Below are 18,992 nucleotides of genomic sequence, written 5' to 3'. Positions count from 1 at the left end.
AAAAGTTTAAGTCAAAAAGGTGCTGTTGTAATGTAGAACAGGAAGAAAAACATCTCACACTTTGTCTCATCATATTTATTTTTCAATTATTCAAATTATTCACGATTTCTGCCACATCGTCGGTAAGATATCAGAATTGCAGCGCCGTCTCGGTTACTTAAGTCCCATTTTATTTGGTCGATAAGTAAAGAAGTTCGCAGAAGAGAGTTACCGCTAATCCTAAAAAGATATTCAAAAAGACAAGGTATGCATATATGTATACATATATATGTATATATACGGTCCAACACAACGAATTGTAGAATATCACGATATCATTTCCCGCTTCTCTTTGTAAACGTGTAACAAAATGCAACGAACGACGAGAGCCGTAGATCGAAGAACGACAAAATTGTATAATATGTACTGTTGTGACGTGCTTAAAAATGGAATGACACATTTCTCCCGTATATATATATACATATACATCCTCTATTTATTTCAATGAAAGAGTAAGTAATATTTAATAATATGTATGTGTGTGTGTGTATGTGTATATGTGTACATCCTCAGTCGATTGATGGAACTTATAAAATCATAATCCGCGAATAGTAAACACATTTCGTCGTTTGCACTCTAATCGTTACTGACTACCCGTGTCCACGATACGTGTGACTAGTAATAAATGTTAATTAATAAAATAACTTAAACATCTTTCACTCATATAATCTTGTTATGTATACATATATATATATTTATAAATTCTCGCTTTCACGCTCGCGCTTGTTCTCACGTTCGTACTTTACTCAACATCCGATTGGAATGATTGATAAAATTGGGAGATTGAAGTCAATTCAATCGCGAGATAAGAAACCAACTGTGGATTTGTCTTGTTCTCCTTTTACGTAGAAAAGCCGTATCGCTCTCTAAAATTGATCACTCATTTTTTCACATTAATAGAGCGCTGTGACCACACAGTCATTGGAAGAACTTGACTGTAGGCTGTGTGTATAAACTATAACTTTCACAAGTGTTTCCTAAACGAGATGCCTAAATCAGACGAGGATATTGTGAAATTAATGTTACACAATTCGGTGGCTCTCGCAAAAACAGTCTCGATATCTAAAATAAAACGCTTGTTTGTGAGTAATACGTATGATTAATATGCTTAATAATGTGACGTGTGTGTATCAGTATTAATTACTTAGATAAGGCCACTAGTGGATGATACAGATATAATATAAATATTACAATTATAAGCATATAGATTCTCAAAGCAACGGTCGAGTAGTTACACAGTATGTTCAGAAACGATCAATCGTAGAGAAAACGAGGTGTGTATTTTTAATGCAGGATTTGTAACGTACAAATTTGTTTTTCGTTATTGTCATATACTTTCATTGTAAGATGACACGATGCGAACGACGTTTGTCGATCTGGAAATATCTTTTTCCTCCTCTGAACATAGGTAGAATTTAGTTGCCTATTGCATTCAAGATATCCAACTGTATAATATAAACACTAAAGGTTTCTTTTCCTTCTCTTAAGAATATACGCGATTCTTCATATACTGAGTATAAGATTTGTCTTTCTTTTAAAAAGCTATCTTAGCTGCTATCATATAATACAATTCACGCGAGCTGTATACAAACATGGTATTACAATTACAAAAATTACTAATGCCTCGTATTTCTATTCATCGTTCGAAAAATCGTTTGGGTGTAGATTTGTTACACCTCTCTCCCGAAATAACATGCGCGAAGAGAAGCACGCCGTTGAAATTCATCATCCACATCGGCGTCCATGAGAAAGCGATTTTATATATAAATTCGAGGTGAAGGAACGACCTTTTGTTGTCTCTCGACGTATCACATCCCCCGTTTAGTAATCGAAAAATAACGGATTTATATACTCTATCGGAATTGTCTTTCTTCTTTTTTTTAATCTCGCCACTCGATGTTGTTTAAACATCACGGCACACCAGGCACTGTACATTGAGCATTGCTCGAGCCAGACCTCTCAGTCTGGCTTATATCGTATGTTACAACGTGGATTCGTGTATCACCGTTGTATTCGGATCACTGCTAGCAGTCTGAATTATTGCTGGCGGTATGTGTGGCGTCAACGTGATGGATGAAGTTTTGCGCACAGGTTTCGGGGAGGCCTGCAATTAATATTACGATGAAGATTAATCGATTAATTTACATTTATCATTTAATATTATTAATTAAAATCCAGTATTATAGCTCCTTTACTACACGCACAAATATATCTAATTTGAATATAACATTATTACCCATTCTCTTCTGCAAGGTGTTTCGTCGTCTGAATAATGATCGATCTGCCCAATATCGGTTTCTGTTACTACGTTTCTCTTCTTTGGCTGCAAAGTCGCGTAGTTGCCACAGCCTCTAGTGAAGTTAGTCATATTCTTCTCTTCGACGATTTTCTCCTGACACAGTATCTCTTGGGATTTACTTTGCTTGTTGTTCGTTACATCACTGGTACTTTTATTATTGAAATAAAACGGTGGCATTTTCGATACCCAATGATCTAGACCAGAACCAGCCGAGCTCGTTGACGCCGCGGACGAATTTCCCGTCGAATTATTGGACAGGCCCCTTCGCTGATAGAACAGCATATACGCCGAGTTTGTGATTAGATTCGTGTCATTAACCGCTTCCACGCGTGTGTCATCAAAACAGTACCATTGCGTATCGTATGGATTTCTGCAAAACGCCGTGTAATGTCCGCCCTGTAGGTCCTGTCCGTGATGATTGCATATCGCGTAGAGATCGTAGACATTCTCATCGTACTTGGGGATATTGTGTTGCCGCGGTCGTGGTTTTTTCCAGGGCGACCAGCCCAGACCACCCAAGCTAGTAACGTTATTATGCGTCGCCTGAACTCCATTGTGAGCGAGATGTGGTGTCATGTCGAAACCGTACAAAGGAAAGTCCACTAGCATAGTCAGCTTGGACGTTGACCGTTGCTTAGATTGCTGACGAAATCTTTTCAAGTGTATGACTAATATATCAGGCAATGACCAGAGACCTAGTTTTTTTACGACTTCCTGCTTCTTGTTGCAATAAGGACAATGCCATGCGTCTTCCGCGCCCAATATCTCCGCTCGCGTATACAGATCAAAACATTCCTCTAAAGTTACCGCGCCGCCCAACTCGGAATTAGTTTTTAACTGTTTCACGCTGGCGTGTTCCTCAATCTGGTCACTATCGTCCTGTATAATATTGCATTTAGTAGCCTCATCCCACTCGAGGATCAGTTTTACATGTTGTGGACCTGAATCATCGGCGCAAAGCGCCAACGCTTGCTCGATCTGCTCCGTATAAAGAGGATGCTCTACACAAGGATCGATGCAGGGATGCTCATCTTGGATCGGCGTCGCCGCCGGATCGGCAACGCGGATATTGAAGAGACCCGGGCTTTGGCTGGTTGTGAGAACGTCATCCGCTAGCGTGCTGTGCATCTCCTTGAGTAGAAGCTTCTGCAGATCCTCGTAGGACGTCTCGCGTGATACCTGCATCGTGTACGGACTGCCGAAACGTTGCCTCAGATCCCCTTTTACGAGAACGTTGATCCAAACTAGCAAGATATACGCTTGCTCCGTAGGTTCCTTCAATTGCGGCAGCTCAATGCAATACAGTGGATCGTTTTCCATAATCACGGATAGAGGCTGACAATCAGAGAAGGTTCTACAGAAAGAAAAAAGAGATATATCATTCTTTTGTTTCACTATTGTGACAAAGATGTTTAACATATAAACCAATCATAATAAAAATTGCAAAACGATAAAAAAAGGTGGTATACTTCGACATTTTTCGTACTTTCTTTTGCAATACGCGACTCAAATTTATTTTGATACAGTATGATTCATTTATTATTTCTTTTTACAAAAAACAAAACAATTCACAAAATTTATCATAAGAGAGGTTTCACATTATAAAAATACATAATTTTCTACGCTTACTTTTCCGCAATACTTATTATATCTCAACATATTCTAATCCTTAATCCCTACCTCTACAATGAAATTATTCTCAACACTAATTGTTTCCCTTTCACCTACAGAGTGCAATATATATTCTATTTTGAAGCTGTTTAAATTGCAATTTAACCTGTGAAATCCTTCTTCGTGAATCTCGGTCAGTAGCATGTGATTCTCGTCTACGCCGGTGTCGCTGGCTAGGATTTCTCGGAGCTCTCTCACGTTGGCAGCCTGATTCACACTTACGCCAATCTTGACTTGCCGCGGCTGCTGCGATGTGTAGAGGACGTTTACGTAGAGATTCATCTGCCGATGATTTTGCGGCACCGGCACCGACACGCACAGGAAGGGGTCGAAGGTGTTTGACTGTCGGTGGCATCTTGGACAAGTCAGACTAGACCGGAATTGTGCTTGAAATACGGCGTGTACAAAGGAGTTGTTACACCGCACATGATTCGCAAGCGTCTCGGCGGCGACGATGTCGTCGGGTCTGCCGAATGAATTCTGCGAATGGAAAAACGAATTAGAGCGTGTTAAATGACGTTAGGTATTTGATTTGCGAATATTTTAATAGAATGAAATTAATTTCAATAATGATATCTATCGCTCCTTTACTTTAAAAGTAACACAACTAAAAAAATTACGTTTTCCAGAAAAAAGGGAAAAACTTTATCAACTTGACAGAAAATTATTCACCAATCAAATAATACTGAAAAAAAAGAATATATTCATAACATGATCAAATATTACTTTTATCGCTTATATTTCGCAATCCTTAAAAAAAATACTTCTTTTATAATTGATAAATGACTGACGATTTTTTTAGATCTTTTTTGAATTGTGACATGTTCATAATTTTTTAAGTTCATAAAATTAAGTTTGTTCGTACTTCCGATGGATTGATAAGGTAATGTTTACCTAATTCATTCATAGTAAAATAATTCGAAAATCACGTTTTTTGAATTGTGTCACTTTAAAATAAAAGAGCAATATCTCGTTGTCAATTTTACTCGACAAACAAATGCATCAACCCGTAACGAGTCTCTCTCTCTCTCTTTTTTGCAGCTCTATTTTGCAGTGCGGTTTATGTAATCTGGCAAAATGGGTTTGAGGCGAGGTTGTCTGCCGCGACCACGAAGCCGTATACACGCCAGCGACGCGACGACGGCGGCGCGTTCCTCGCGAGTGTGAATCCCGGAGAGCGTGGGGTCCGCGACCGCCCTCCTTCTTGATCCGACATTAATGTGAAACTCGGTTATCGCTCAAAGCGCATAACGACAATCATCTATAACGCGTCCGTGCTCTATTAATAGATTGCCGCCGTCGCAGCCGCCACTCGCCTCCTTTTCCCTTCGCCGTAAGGAAGACACGCGGAGCATCAGGAGGAAGAGCCGACGGAGTGCGCTAATAAACTCCGCGTGGCTTCGGCACAATTGTCGCCGGCATGCTAAAACGCTGCGCGCTCATTAACGTAAGCCGTTGCACTTAGCGACCTAACGTCAGGACTTGATGCACCGATTGGTGCACGACGGAGACAATAAAACATTCCCTTTGCTTCATTCAATCTGACTACGGAAATCCAATAGACGCGGAGTCTTAAAATAATTCATAAAATTGCAATTGTTATGTAAAACCGGAGTGATAAGCTCTGATAACGGTTTGAGATATTGTTATTTGATAGAGCGAAGAACTCAACGATACGATCGAGTGATATGACATAACTAAACGTATTAAAAAACCTGCGCTGCCGCATTCCGATATTTTATTATCAGCTAGAATACTCGCGATCGCGTTAAATAAACATTTTCAGAGATCACTCCGGGTGTCATAATTCCAATTCCCAATATTTAAATTCGAATAAATTAATAAAATGTTGTTTGATTTAATCGAGAGAATTTATTGAGAGAGTTCTTCAGTTTTGTTGTCGAGTGCAATTTCGTTTTCATTACGTTTCAGTCCGATTTCAGTCCAGCATAGATACGACCTCCTCTTAATAGGATAATAAATATCGAGGTTGTGAGTTTTCGTAGAGCCTTCGAGTCGGCCGCAGACGCGACTTCACAGAGAGCTGCAAGAACCCGCGAGGTAGCGGTACATCGTGGCATTCAATGCATTGTGGTAAAACTTTATTGCCTGCAACTATTCGAACTTGCTGCAAGTAGCGCACATCGTGTAAGTTATAGGAGTCATTATTGACCAGGCGTTCGCACATTGTCCGTCTATTTATTTCGTTACTGCGTAAATGGAATATAACAATCCTTGAAAGAAAATCGATAACGTCGAGTTTGCAAACAGCCGGCGTTTTTCTAACGATATAATTCCCCAATAAACCAAATAAAATGAAGTAAATTGAGGAAATAATTAAGGAGAAGGATAATGAGAGAAAGGAAAAAATATCATGACAGAATAATAAGTGAAATGGGACTGATGTGTTAACATCGAATGTTGACATTTTCGGTCAACGAGCGGGATCTTAACAACAAAAGCATAAAGGCGAAAGATAAACTCACAGGTATTATTATTAGATTCCGCCTGACGATCGAAAACGGCAGTATTAATTTAAACGAAGATCAATATGACTCTCAATTTTAAATGATACAATTTGGAAGGTGACATACAAATTCAAATTTTAAGAACCAGCATTGATCGATCGTGCTGTGAAAAGTTTGAGATTATTTTTGAATACAGCTTGAAATGATAATACAGATTGAATCGAAACATTTGATTTCGTGTTTCTTAAATAAACTGTTGATTAAGAATTACTGAGAATTAATCCTTCTATCTAAATATATTATTTAATATTAATATATCCCACGATAAAATAAAAGTTTTTCGAGTCATTTGTGACAGAACGTTCCATTATATAATATAAAAGCTTTGACACAATTCCAATAAGTACCAGTGAGAGAGATCGTACTGGAAGGTTACGTAATACCTCGACATATTTTAATGATGAAAGGTATCGGTGACCCTCGTTAACACAGAACGTTAGCGATCGGCACGCAGAGCTTCGAGGACTCGTTCGCGCTTTCCGAAGCCGTGTAATTTGTAACACGCGATGAAAAACCGCAGAATGGGATAATCACCGGAGTGATCGCGCAGGATGTATCAGCGATCCGGCTGCCGGAAGTAATTTCCGATGCGTACGACTGGAACGACTCGCGCTCACAATTGGTCAATGTCACGCCCGGTGCACGTGTACTCGACTTGTAAAACCATCGTTACATTCGCGCATATATATGCCGGTAACCTTACAAATAACCGACCCCCGCCAATCTTCCTGAAGGAATACCGCTAATAGATCAGTCAGAGATGCATTAGAAACACTTCGATCTGTTTAGCGCGACCGCGTTCTCGTAGAAGCGAATTACTCATAGATTACTGCAATCGATAGATATCATTGCACCGAAAGAATAATAATTTTGCTTAAAAGATCTAAAATTTTGCTGAATGCAAATCTGAAAGTAATTTTGGACAATTAAAATAATTATGTTAAAAACTTCAAAAAAAAAAGAGCAATGCTGCAAAAATTTGAGCGTTCTAGCAGTTTCCAACAAAATTATTTTGATGGCCTAATAAAATTATTTTCAGATTTATATCCCCAATAAAATTTTAGATCTTTCAACAAAATTATTCTTTTTCCATGTGCATACGAGATGTTGTCAGTTTTACATTTTTCTTCTTCATCCCATAATACATGACGTGCTTGTAAAATTATATTTTAATTTTCAAACTATTTGCGAAATTCTCGCAATTATTATAAATTCGTATTCTTCATATTTTATAACATATTGTTATAATATTTATTCAGTTTATTTTGTAAAAACGTAAAATCGCAAATCTGAAACTTTATGTTGATCCAATTTTTTGCTTGCATGGTTTAAATTTTTCTCGAGTAACATACTTTCTCAAAAAGTTAATCACACAATTTGATTGCTTCTCAATTTGCAAAAAATCCGAAGGACCGATGAGTTGCGAATTCCATTTGTCAGTTTCTGTCGACGCAGTAAATATCAGTAAAAAAAAAAAACAATGCAAAAGGATATCTGTTTTAAAATAAGAACACGATAACACACTTTCCGGTTTCACAACAATCTTTTGTTTTTTATGAAATGTTTAATTTATATTTAAAAGTATTTAAAGATAACTAATTATGATGAATTTATACAAATCAGAAAACACAATTATATAAATATTGTACAGAAATATAGTTATAAATTATACATACGTTATTTAGAAATATGCATTATATAAAATGAATAAACATGTCTCATTATATTCAACATACATACCGCGTGGTTTAGTTGACTATGTTTAAAAATATTCATAATGATAATCACTTTTAAAAAACAAAAAGTGCTTTTTTAAACTTAGATTTCGATATTATCAATGTTTTATTCAAAGAAAGGAATGTTTTAACTTTTATAAAAACAAATGCTCTTAATAGTATTGTATGAATAAAAATAAAAGTGTTTTTGCTCAATTACTTCATATCGTTATATATTTATCAAGAAAAAGACATAATTTACGTTTATGATAACATTACTGTAACGATTATATATAGTTTGTAATAAGCTACTATTATGCATTGGGAAAAAAAGTTTAGTATCGTTAGCAAAAAATTGTTTAGTTGAAGCATTTTTTAGCAAATAATTTGTTTAAACATATAACAGAAAATTTAGTTGCTTCCGCAAAATAATTTCTTCGCTTTGTAAAGAACAAAAATATTTATTTATACCAACCTAAATAATTTTGTTTACATAAAATTATAGTTTTATTCGATACATTTCAACAAAAAATTTTGTTCGTTATGTTTTAATCAAATGTTCGTTGTTAAAACAAAATTTTGATTCATATACAACAAAACATTTTTCTTAGTCTGTGCATATGATTACTGAGAAAATATTTGTCTAAACAATTTTATCATATATAAGATATAAAATCTCTCTCTCCCTTTCTCTCTCTCTCTCTCTCTCTTCTTCATTTCGAGATACAAAACAAAAAGATTGAAATCTATTCTCTCGTGCGTCTGTTTTTCCTTAGTAAGATATCGACAAATAAAGTGCTTCATCACTTGATATGTCTAGGCGATAAGTTTGTGATATACGATTCCCTATACAACTACAAAAAAAGTGATTTCTTTTATTACGACTTTTATTTATGCGACATTAACGTGAGTCTCGTCGATTGGCCGCAATTTGCGGTGATGAAATATTTTTGAATGCGTGCGTATTGCGTACACGATCATCGATGCGTGGAATTCGAAATATGTACAGGAAGAGCCGCGGATTCTTCCTTTTTTGCACAGTTCGTTCCCGCATGTGCGTATGAAACGCAAGAGAACAGGTCACGCAAGAATGATGGGCGTAACATTCTTTTTTTTGCGCCTGTGTTGCTCTCGGACACTATAAATAGCGTTACGTAAATATTTTGCTAATAATTACTTTGATTTCCTTTCCTCCTCTGTACTAGAAAACGAGTTACATTCATGCCATCCGGTCGGATCAGATATACATGCAACTCGCTTCTTAAACAGAAGTCTCTCTCTCTCTCTCTCTCTCTCTCTCTCTCTCTCTCTCTCTCTCTCTCTCTCTCTCTTTTTTTTAATTACTGGCAAAGCCAGTTTTATGAAGATAGAAGATTTCGCCACCTGATTCGCAATTACGACGTGTAATCAATGAAATTAGTACATCATATTACAGACAGTGGGAGATATAATTAATCCTCTCCTTTGACTGAATTCAAACTGAATTCACAATTTAGTTTTAGTCTTGCATCAAATTTAAATTATTAAGATACGAATTATTCATGTGTTACAATTAATTCAATTACCTAATTTAATCAATTCAATTATCATAGTTTTTTACTATCAATAAATTCATAATGAATAACTACTAAAACAAAAAAAGATGTTTACTGAAATCTTATTAAAAAATTCTGATATTTTTTAGATCAATTAGTATTTTAAAATTCCAAGTAAGATTAGAGAACTTTTTAATGCAATTTTGAAATAAATTGCAGCACAAGCAACGTAAGTAAATTATAAACTAATAGAAGACAGGATTCAACGAGACTATATCTATCATCTTCTGCAATATAATATTATGAGCTACCTCATTCTCTACTAAGTACTCTATTGTTAATCTAATTTTTTTTAAATAAAAACATGCGAGACATATAAGAATGTATGAATATACACGTGTACGTCATATTTATTACAAAGATTATTATTTTGCTTTATTAACAAAAAGTGATCGAAGAAACAACTCTTTAAGTTCCAACAAATTTCGAATATTTCCAGAAGAAGACGAGAGTTTAAATTTAGAAGTAAAATTCGAAAAAAATTTCCCTGATTTCCAACAAAATTTCATGAGAATCCTTCATTTTCAAGGATAAAAAAATTTCCTGAAAATTCAGGTTTCACAAGTTTTTTTTCCAGATATACGTAAAAAAGTTTTTCCCACCCTGACAATAAACACCCTGCTGACAAATTAAAAGAAATTTGTCGCAACAGTCAACGTCTCGTGCACTCCATCTACCGAAGTAGCATCTACGGAAGTACCGTAGTGAATGCATGCGGTACTCCAATTGCAGGATTATCTGTCAAGAAAACCGACGGAGTCGAAAGCTGGCGAGCGAAGTGTGAAACGCGCGCGAGCGAGAGCGTACGTTGGCGCCGGATGACATTAGTTAGTCCACATATGTGCTGTAATTCGCGAAAAAGTAAAGTCACTGGATTGATAAAGTACCGGCATAAAGTAAACGGCACATTCAATTTTTTTTTGCATCGAAGTAGCGAAGTGGTGGCACGATTTCACGTACACATTAAGTCTGTTCGGTTGTTTCGATTGTTTGAAATCTCCCAAAATGTTTGCGCTTAAAAAAATGAGATGAATATAAATTCGAGGGTTGAAGAGAGAGAAAGCGAAGATGTTGAGTGCAAAAAGTTCTAACAACGCAAACGGATCTATTAAGTGCACTTAATGAGGTCTTTGCGTCAAGATGATGGAGAGATGCGATACTTTATCAATCTAATGATTTTTCAGAAAATTCAGCTCAGCGATACGAACTGATAACTGGATCTCCGTGGCCTCGTTCAAGGCCGGTCCTCGTTACGGTACCGGCGTTCGCCTCCGATTTCCTCTCGCTCGACTTCGCGTCGCGACGACGCGACGATCTGCTCGCGCGAATGTGTGTCGTGCATGCGATACGTTTTCTCGGCAGGCAGCACTCGAAAAAAAAGTCGCGCAAAAAGTACACGTCTCCACTCGAGATGTCGGGGGATAAAACGTTCATACCGAGAGTACGACGCGATAAAAATGACGTGTCCGCTTTGATCAATTTACTTTGTCCTGCCGATGATCGAGCACGTTTCATTGTAAGTATAACTTCGCAGAAATGATATATTTAATAATAAGCGACGAGGTTTATTGATACACAATTCAAACGATCGGACTGTTCAAACGATCGCTGTTCGGTTATGCGGGCCTTATCTTCGCAAACTCAGTAAACGATACGAACCGCAACCGAAAGACCGATAAGATAATAGCGGGAGATGAATAATCGTTCAAAGATGAAGTACAAAAGGCATGCCCCGAGCATAAATATTAAAAACAATTATACATATATATATATATATATTTTTACATATATAATTTACAGAATAACTAATGTTATCTTATATTTTTTTGCTGTTTTGACCAGATTATCGAGTTTACGATATTTTTATCATCTTCTTGTTGAAAGTCAAGCGGAGTTTTTAAATCATGTTATTCGTTGTTCACTTATTTGTTCGACAAGCGTTGACATTATTATGAAGAAGAAATATGACATCGCCGATAGGAGCACGGTTATTTTTAATGATATAGTGATAATCATTGATAATTGTGACGTTTACACGATTTCGTGACATACATTAAATCAGTATCGATAAATAATTGACAGTCGCCGCGTTTAATCTGAAGAAACGATTTCATAACACGATTAAAAAAATAAGTAATTATCAGCTGCGAAGTTTTACGTTTTACGAATTATTCAATTATTTGTTTGAATTAACGGCGTTTATCCTTGTGCCACGATCGTTCGACCTTTGAAATTAAATGCTTTCGGAGAAATCGCAATTCTCTTATGTGACATACATTTTTGGATTGAACTCCTTTTCCCTCTTTTTTTTTTTTTAGTCTCGCGACATTTCAATCTCGCACCATCCACCTTGGGATCTCGTAATTGAAAACCGTAACACGTATTTTCGAACGTGAAGCAAATTCGGGTTAAGATCGATTGACTGGTCGTTCGTCGATTGGCTCGTTTCGAAAAGCAGCACTTAAATAAAAAATGGAGCAAAGCCTATCGTCCCGCTCGGTTCGAGTTTATAATAATAATTATACTTTTGAAGCCAAAGCTATTTATTTAAAAAAAAAAAAACTTATATCACCATCAAATTAGACTGTCACAAGAATCTTTAATTCGTATTATATATTATTACATACGTTACATTACACATGTTAAATTATAATATTAAAATGACTTATAAACGTGTTTTACTTTTGATTAATATAACATACACGAAAGAAAGATTTCAAAAAAAATATGAAAAATATCTAAAAATTTTACTGTATACAAATCAGAAAAGAATTTTGTTGGACCATCAAAATAATTACGTAGGAAACTCAAGCGTGATGAGCGAGCTGAAAAAATTTTTGTATTCTAACAATTAGTTTGAGCATTCTTCATAATTATTTTTATGGTTGAATTATCTTCTGATCTGTGTATCTAGTTAAATTTTTAAAAACTTCAGCAAAACCATTCTTTCTGTGTACTAACAATATTTATGTTGATGAAGATTTCCACTTTCAAGATTTTAATAAAATGCTTTATTCACATTACTCGTACCCAAGAAAATGTTTACTCTCTTCTACATTTTACTGCTTTCTTATAAAAATATCAATTCCTTTTGACTTTTTATGTTCTTTTCTTTTTTTCTTTAATATTTTCTCCCTTTTCTCTAATCTTTTATTCTCTAATATTTTCTCTTTTTCTTTAATTTGTAATATTTTCGTCTTCTTTTTATCTTCACTATTTTTATTTTTCTTTATTTTATTGTCCAAAAATATATAAAGCTACAAACAACACACTTTAAAACCTTTTAGATCTTCAGAAAGACGTGGTGTCTTTTTAAAAGATCTTTTAAAAGATTTAAGATTTTAAGCAGACGCGTTGGCGGGTACCAAACAAAACTCAAGGAGAATTACAGAAGGCGCCAGCCACCATGTAAAATATTTGTCTTCAATTAAGATAAGATCGGCAACCTCCTTCAGTGAGCTCCTTCCTTTCGGGGTGTTAATTCGACATTGATTTCGTCTATCTGTGTTATCACACGTTACGTGTGTTTGCGGTGTTTAAAAGGCAAGTCTGGCCGATTTGTATCTATATCTCAGTTTGTCTACACATGGCAAAGGTGTCAGTCGAGATGATGCGAGAAAGGACGTCGGCTTGACTCGCATGTTCGTGGCTTCCGCCAGTTGTCACGCACACGAGAGATTGTTAGCGTCCGCATCGAGAATATACACTCGTGTGCAGTCGTGCTTACGCACTACGTACACGACACTGTACACGCAGTATTTAAGAGAAAAGGATAGAGAGAAGGAGAGAGGAGAGAGAAAGAGCCGTAACGAGCTTTCGTCGAGCGTCTCTTACATGGCTGGTCACGACGATCCAAGGAGAAAGTTTCTTTCGTCGTGACGCCTAGCTTGACGATTAAGCGACTACTAAAAGAATGTTTAATGGTCTACCATGTCTATGCTTGAAAGTAGAATGCTACTTTTATATTCATTTTAATTAGTCTGAACATCTCGGATTTTATTGAAGATGATCACCGTTTTACCTTCATGTTGGAAAGTATCGTGGAATTTTTTTTTATTGTGACGGATATAATAAAGTAATAAATAAGTATTAATTGGTATTAGAGATATTAGAGGAGATATCAAAAAGATACATCGAATGACAATTATTGATAAGCTTCAGTGTGTGATACAATGTTTCGTACTTTCTTTAATTCTATATTGAGTAGAATTCTGATTCATCAAGAGCGACTCATCATGCTCTTTTCTCAAATAAATTGTTAATAATGTAAATATTATATATATGGTTGTTTATTTTATCAATGATATTAATGCAAATGTGTTAGCATATTAATTTTATATTAATTATTAATTTGTGTGTATCTCTAAATAAATTAATATTACACACACACATATATATATATACACACACACACACACACAATATATATTTTAAAGACGTATATTAATATTTTATCAGTTTATCTGTGAAACAGTTAACCTATAATAATTTTCATTCGTTTCTAAATTACTGCAAACAATTTAGAAATAATTATATATATATATATATATATATATATATATATATATATATATATTTATATAACCGTATAAACTGTTCAATTTTAACATCCTTGACTTTAATCTCTTTATAACATCAAACTACCTTTTTAACCTTTTTAACAATAATTGTCACGATAAAAAATCATACAGCTATTTAGATGAGTAAGAGATATCGAATGCTTTCCTTTTAAATGGCCATCTTCACCACGTGTTATCTTCTCACTACGGGAATGTACCAGGCATAATTTTCATTCGAGGTCAAGACGCCAACGATTATTTTTTATGTGGATAAGACCATCGCACGTGTTAACATCATTATTTTCGTTTTCACGCGCACGACCTTACGTTATTACTAAAAATACACCCAACGACGCGACCAACAGCGTTTAAAAATAGAGGAGAGCAACAATACCATCCCACGCTGAAAAAAAAAAGATACTAATTCGCAGACAACTCCCACGATTCGAGGTGACATCAAAATAATAGTCGAGACTAGTTCGATGACTATTCCGCATTCCCGTCCAACGTTAGAAGTATAATGTCATTGTGTTGACAGATTAAAAGGATGCGGTCCGCTAAAGTGGCTCAATTTGAATCAATTAATACTAGACCAATTAATACTAATCTCGTGATCTCCGGTTGAGAATTAGTAACAGTTGAATTCCAAGTGTCTTCGACATACAAATCAGACACGCAAGATCAATTAAACGTTGAATTGTGAAACACGTGGTAGTTATTGACAACTTTTGCAGGAAAACATTTCCTTCTTACGAAAAAAGTCTAATCGGAACAGTAACTCATGAACGCATTCCGCGCCGTTCGTCGATTTGCCACGAAAAGAATGATTTTGCTAAATTATTTAAAAATTTAGTGTGAATGCAGTCTGAATACAGTCTGAAAATAATTTTGGACCATTAAAAAATTATGTAAAAAGTTTACTAAAAAATCTTAATACACACATATATATATATTTCTTTGAATAGTAAACATTTACTTACAATAAATATTTGTTCAAGAAAAAAATGATAGTTAAATCAAGTTAATGATTTTTATATCAGGTAAATACATGTTTATGTTTATTAAATATTTGCTCAGAATTATTTAAATATTAAAATTTAGTTTTGTTTTTCAATGGAAATTCAAACATAATGAGAAATGTTGCAAAAAATTTTGATATTCTAGCAACCACTTTAAGTGCTTTATATAATATAATTATTTGCATAATTGGCCAAAATTATTTTCAATTAATTATTAATAGAAATAATCTTATTTTCACACAATAATCAAGCATATCTTAATACCTAACGATGCAAATTTCTGCAAATATATTAATTCAGTTTTATAAACTGCACGCTGATAAGATTTATCAAATTTGAAACACAATCGCAAATTGAAGCTGAAATTAATATCCCAAATTAAATTGATCATCCGTTTTAAGAGCGGAGCTAATAATCATTTTAAAAACTTTATTTTTTGTAAATAATTAAAAAAAATTATTTTCAGATCTGTATCTAGTTAAATTTTTAGATACATCAACAAAACTCTTATCGTGTGGCGAAGAAAAAAAAAACGAGAAGAAGAGACGCTCTCACCTTTATGATCTTGTACTTTTTCTTGGTCGCCTGATTGAGATCCTCGTGCACCTTGTCAAGCAACCAGAGAAGAAATTCCTGGGCGTCGTGCTGCAAATTACCGCGGTACTGGCTACCGTATTTGTCGACGACGCTCTTGAACGCGGTGCTCATCTCCGGGTCGTATTGGCAGCTCCAGATCGCCTTGAGGAGCAGTGCGAGCTGCTCCGTGATCTCGCCTTTGGTGCCGTACTTCTTCGAGTTGAGCTTATTGCGGCGCGACAGGTCGACCTTGTACTGATCCAGGACGAAGTACTCGGCGAGAATGTCGGTGTGCGAGAGGCACTGCAACACGGCGTTCATGAAGCACGTGTTACCGTGATTGCGTAGGCCTATGACACCCGGCACACGATCTGGCGGAATGTGCGCTGGTCGCGGCGGCGGCACCCTGATGTCACCCGCGCTCGAACTGAGATCATCGCTGCCGCCGCCGCCGCTGCAACGTTGATGATGGATCATCGCGGCGGACTTGTGGCTCTGGGTGCCCACATTTGACATATGTCGCACCATCTTGTTGATGAATTTCTTCCAGGAGGGCCGGCGGAACACCTTCTTGCCGCACGGCCGCTCCTGGGATTCCTGATTGCCGGTCTGCTGACCGGCCTGGTGACCGCCATGCAGTCTCCCCATCGCGTTGTTCTGTCGCTGCTGCTGCTGCTGCTGCTGCTGTTGAGACGGCGGCTGACCGCTATCCGCGTGACGAGCGTTGTTCCTGGCGTTTTCCTTGGCGCTTGGCGCGCCGTGATTGGCGTCCCTCGAGTCCCCGTGGGTTTGCTGTTGCTGCTTCGGACGTCGCCGCGACATCCTGCTGCTGGCACTTTGAAACGGGTTTCTCGGCAGTGTAAAGGTGCGCTTGAGCCGTGTGGCGCCGCGCGGTTCCGCGGGTTTAACCTCTTCCTCCACACCCAGCTCGCCCTCGGACACCGATTTCATCACCGACGTGCCGCGATCGGTTCTCGCGGCTTTCATCGCCAGCCGCACCTCGCTGGCTGGCTGATTCGAGGTTTCCCGCTGGCTGGGCTGGTTAATCGGATGACTTGTGACTGCAGCGCGCGCGTGAATCTCCTCGGCGGTGTAGGCGGTCGGGATCGGCCGTCAACGAAACTCACATCACGTCTCCGGGTGTCGTCGGTGTTACCTCGACCGCGACGTGGACGAGGCTGACAACGGCGACAACGATGGTGATAACGACGACGTTGCCGAGGGACGTTGACACGGTCGATGCAGGAAGCCGCGTGGCGTACGCGACAACCGCACGTCCCGTACGCGCCTACGCGGTACCGCAATCGCACCCGAACGCAGTCGGACGTCACGCAACACCACGCACCGCCTCGGAAACTGCACCACGGCGGCCATCGGCGGCCATTTGCCGCGCGTATCACGGGCTTCCACGATTTCACACGACGCCTCGGCCATAAACCATCGTGAATCGTCGGCTGCTCACTGCTGGCGATATCGGTGCACATCGATGATCGGTCGGGGAGATACGCGACCGTCGCGACATCTTGACATCACTTCCGAAGTGATGTAACTATTTCAATTATCGTCAGTCCATAAAGTAGGAACGATAATATGAGCTTTATTAAAAATAATTTACAGTTTGATAATTATTATTTGTAGAAAAAATTATTTCAAATTGATAAAAAAATCTCATTCGAAAAATAGGCTAAATATAATAATGATAATCATATATGTATATTTTTATATTTGTTTATAGTATTTTTTTAAAATAATTTTTACAGCTTAAAAATTATTGTTGATATTTAAAAGAAAAATTATTTCAAAATGTTTAAAAAAAATTCATAAGAAATTAAATATGGCAATTTTGATAAGTGTTATATAATAATTAATTAATAATTATTATGTAAGATATGCGATATCTTACAGCTTTAATCTTGTTTTGTATAAATTAATCAGAATTATTACATAATATTTTTAGTATTCTTGACTTGATTACTGCCAACTGCAGTTTGACAAAAAATAGGAAAATATTTTTACTGAGATCGCATTAATTATAATTAAAGATCTCCACAATCGTAATATATTTTCTTATCAACTTTTATACTTATTATATTTATATATATACAGACTCTTTAAATATGCAAAGCTTGGTTTAAAGCTTATCTCTCTCAAGACCGTCATCTCTTGTCAGAGACGTAGTGACCTCTTCTACATATATATATATATATATATATCCACTAATATATATATATATATATATATATATATATATATATATATATATATATACACAGTATATCTTTTACTCAAGCAGAACACAAGTCATTCGACATGACAGCAAAATAATGACAAAATATCTCCAAAGTGATTATTAAAAGTCACTTTACAATCATTTACCATCATTTTAACGTCACTTTCACGTTTTAGTTATTTATTGTGATGTGCTTCACTGGCGAAAATAAAAATTGGAACGTAAGTCAGATATAAGAAAAATGTGACAGATACATAAATGAAGCTTCTAGGAGCCGAAAATTAAGACGATAACAAAATGTAAAGGAGACGCTTATACTTTTTTTACATTTTGTTGCCCCAATTTTTATTTCTTACAATCCACTTATACTTCTGTTATTCTTTCCTAATTACATTCGATTTTTTCCTTATTGCTCCGATTATTATTTTTGTTTATATCTCCACTTAAAGTTTATAATTGTTATTAACTTTTTTGATGATAAATATGATTAATTAGTAAAATTTTTATGTAATATATAACTATTAATAACAAACATTAATTGATTTAATAGATATTTTAATGTTCACAATTGCATAATGTAATTCATCAAGATCAATTAATTGTTAAAGATCTCCATAACTGCGTGTAATATTATCTATAAATTTTCTTATTAATTTTTGGCACATACTCCTTATTAAACATAAGCTTGGTTAAGGCTTAAAGACAACATTAAAGCTTCAATATATATGAGCTTTAATGTTATTTATTTATTAAATTTAGTA

At 36.2% G+C, this 18,992-nt stretch overlaps 1 protein-coding gene and 1 long non-coding RNA gene across 2 annotated transcripts; one reads left to right on the top strand and one right to left on the bottom strand.

The window, feature by feature from the left end:
* Window positions 1–60: 60 nt before the first annotated feature.
* LOC105149199 (ubiquitin carboxyl-terminal hydrolase 31) lies at window positions 61–17,547 on the bottom strand. Its single transcript, XM_011061454.2, has 4 exons — window positions 15,981–17,547; window positions 4,116–4,489; window positions 2,276–3,692; window positions 61–2,143 (listed from the first exon to the last, which is right to left on the bottom strand). The coding sequence occupies exons 1-4, from the start codon at window positions 16,986–16,988 to the stop codon at window positions 2,021–2,023; spliced, it is 2,922 nt and encodes a 973-aa protein (XP_011059756.2). The 5' UTR covers window positions 16,989–17,547; the 3' UTR covers window positions 61–2,020.
* Window positions 4,444–12,886, top strand: LOC147909769 (uncharacterized). Its single transcript, XR_015545083.1, has 2 exons — window positions 4,444–4,532; window positions 5,051–12,886. It is a non-coding gene; the product is annotated as an uncharacterized LOC147909769 (long non-coding RNA).
* Window positions 17,548–18,992: the final 1,445 nt, after the last annotated feature.

This window comes from Acromyrmex echinatior, chromosome 5, assembly GCF_024713525.1.
Source record: "Acromyrmex echinatior isolate Ae372 chromosome 5, ASM2471352v2, whole genome shotgun sequence".
NCBI classification, from domain to species: Eukaryota; Metazoa; Arthropoda; class Insecta; order Hymenoptera; family Formicidae; genus Acromyrmex; species Acromyrmex echinatior.
Note: the sequence above shows the minus strand (reverse complement) of the source record. Positions and strands in the feature narration are given on the sequence as shown.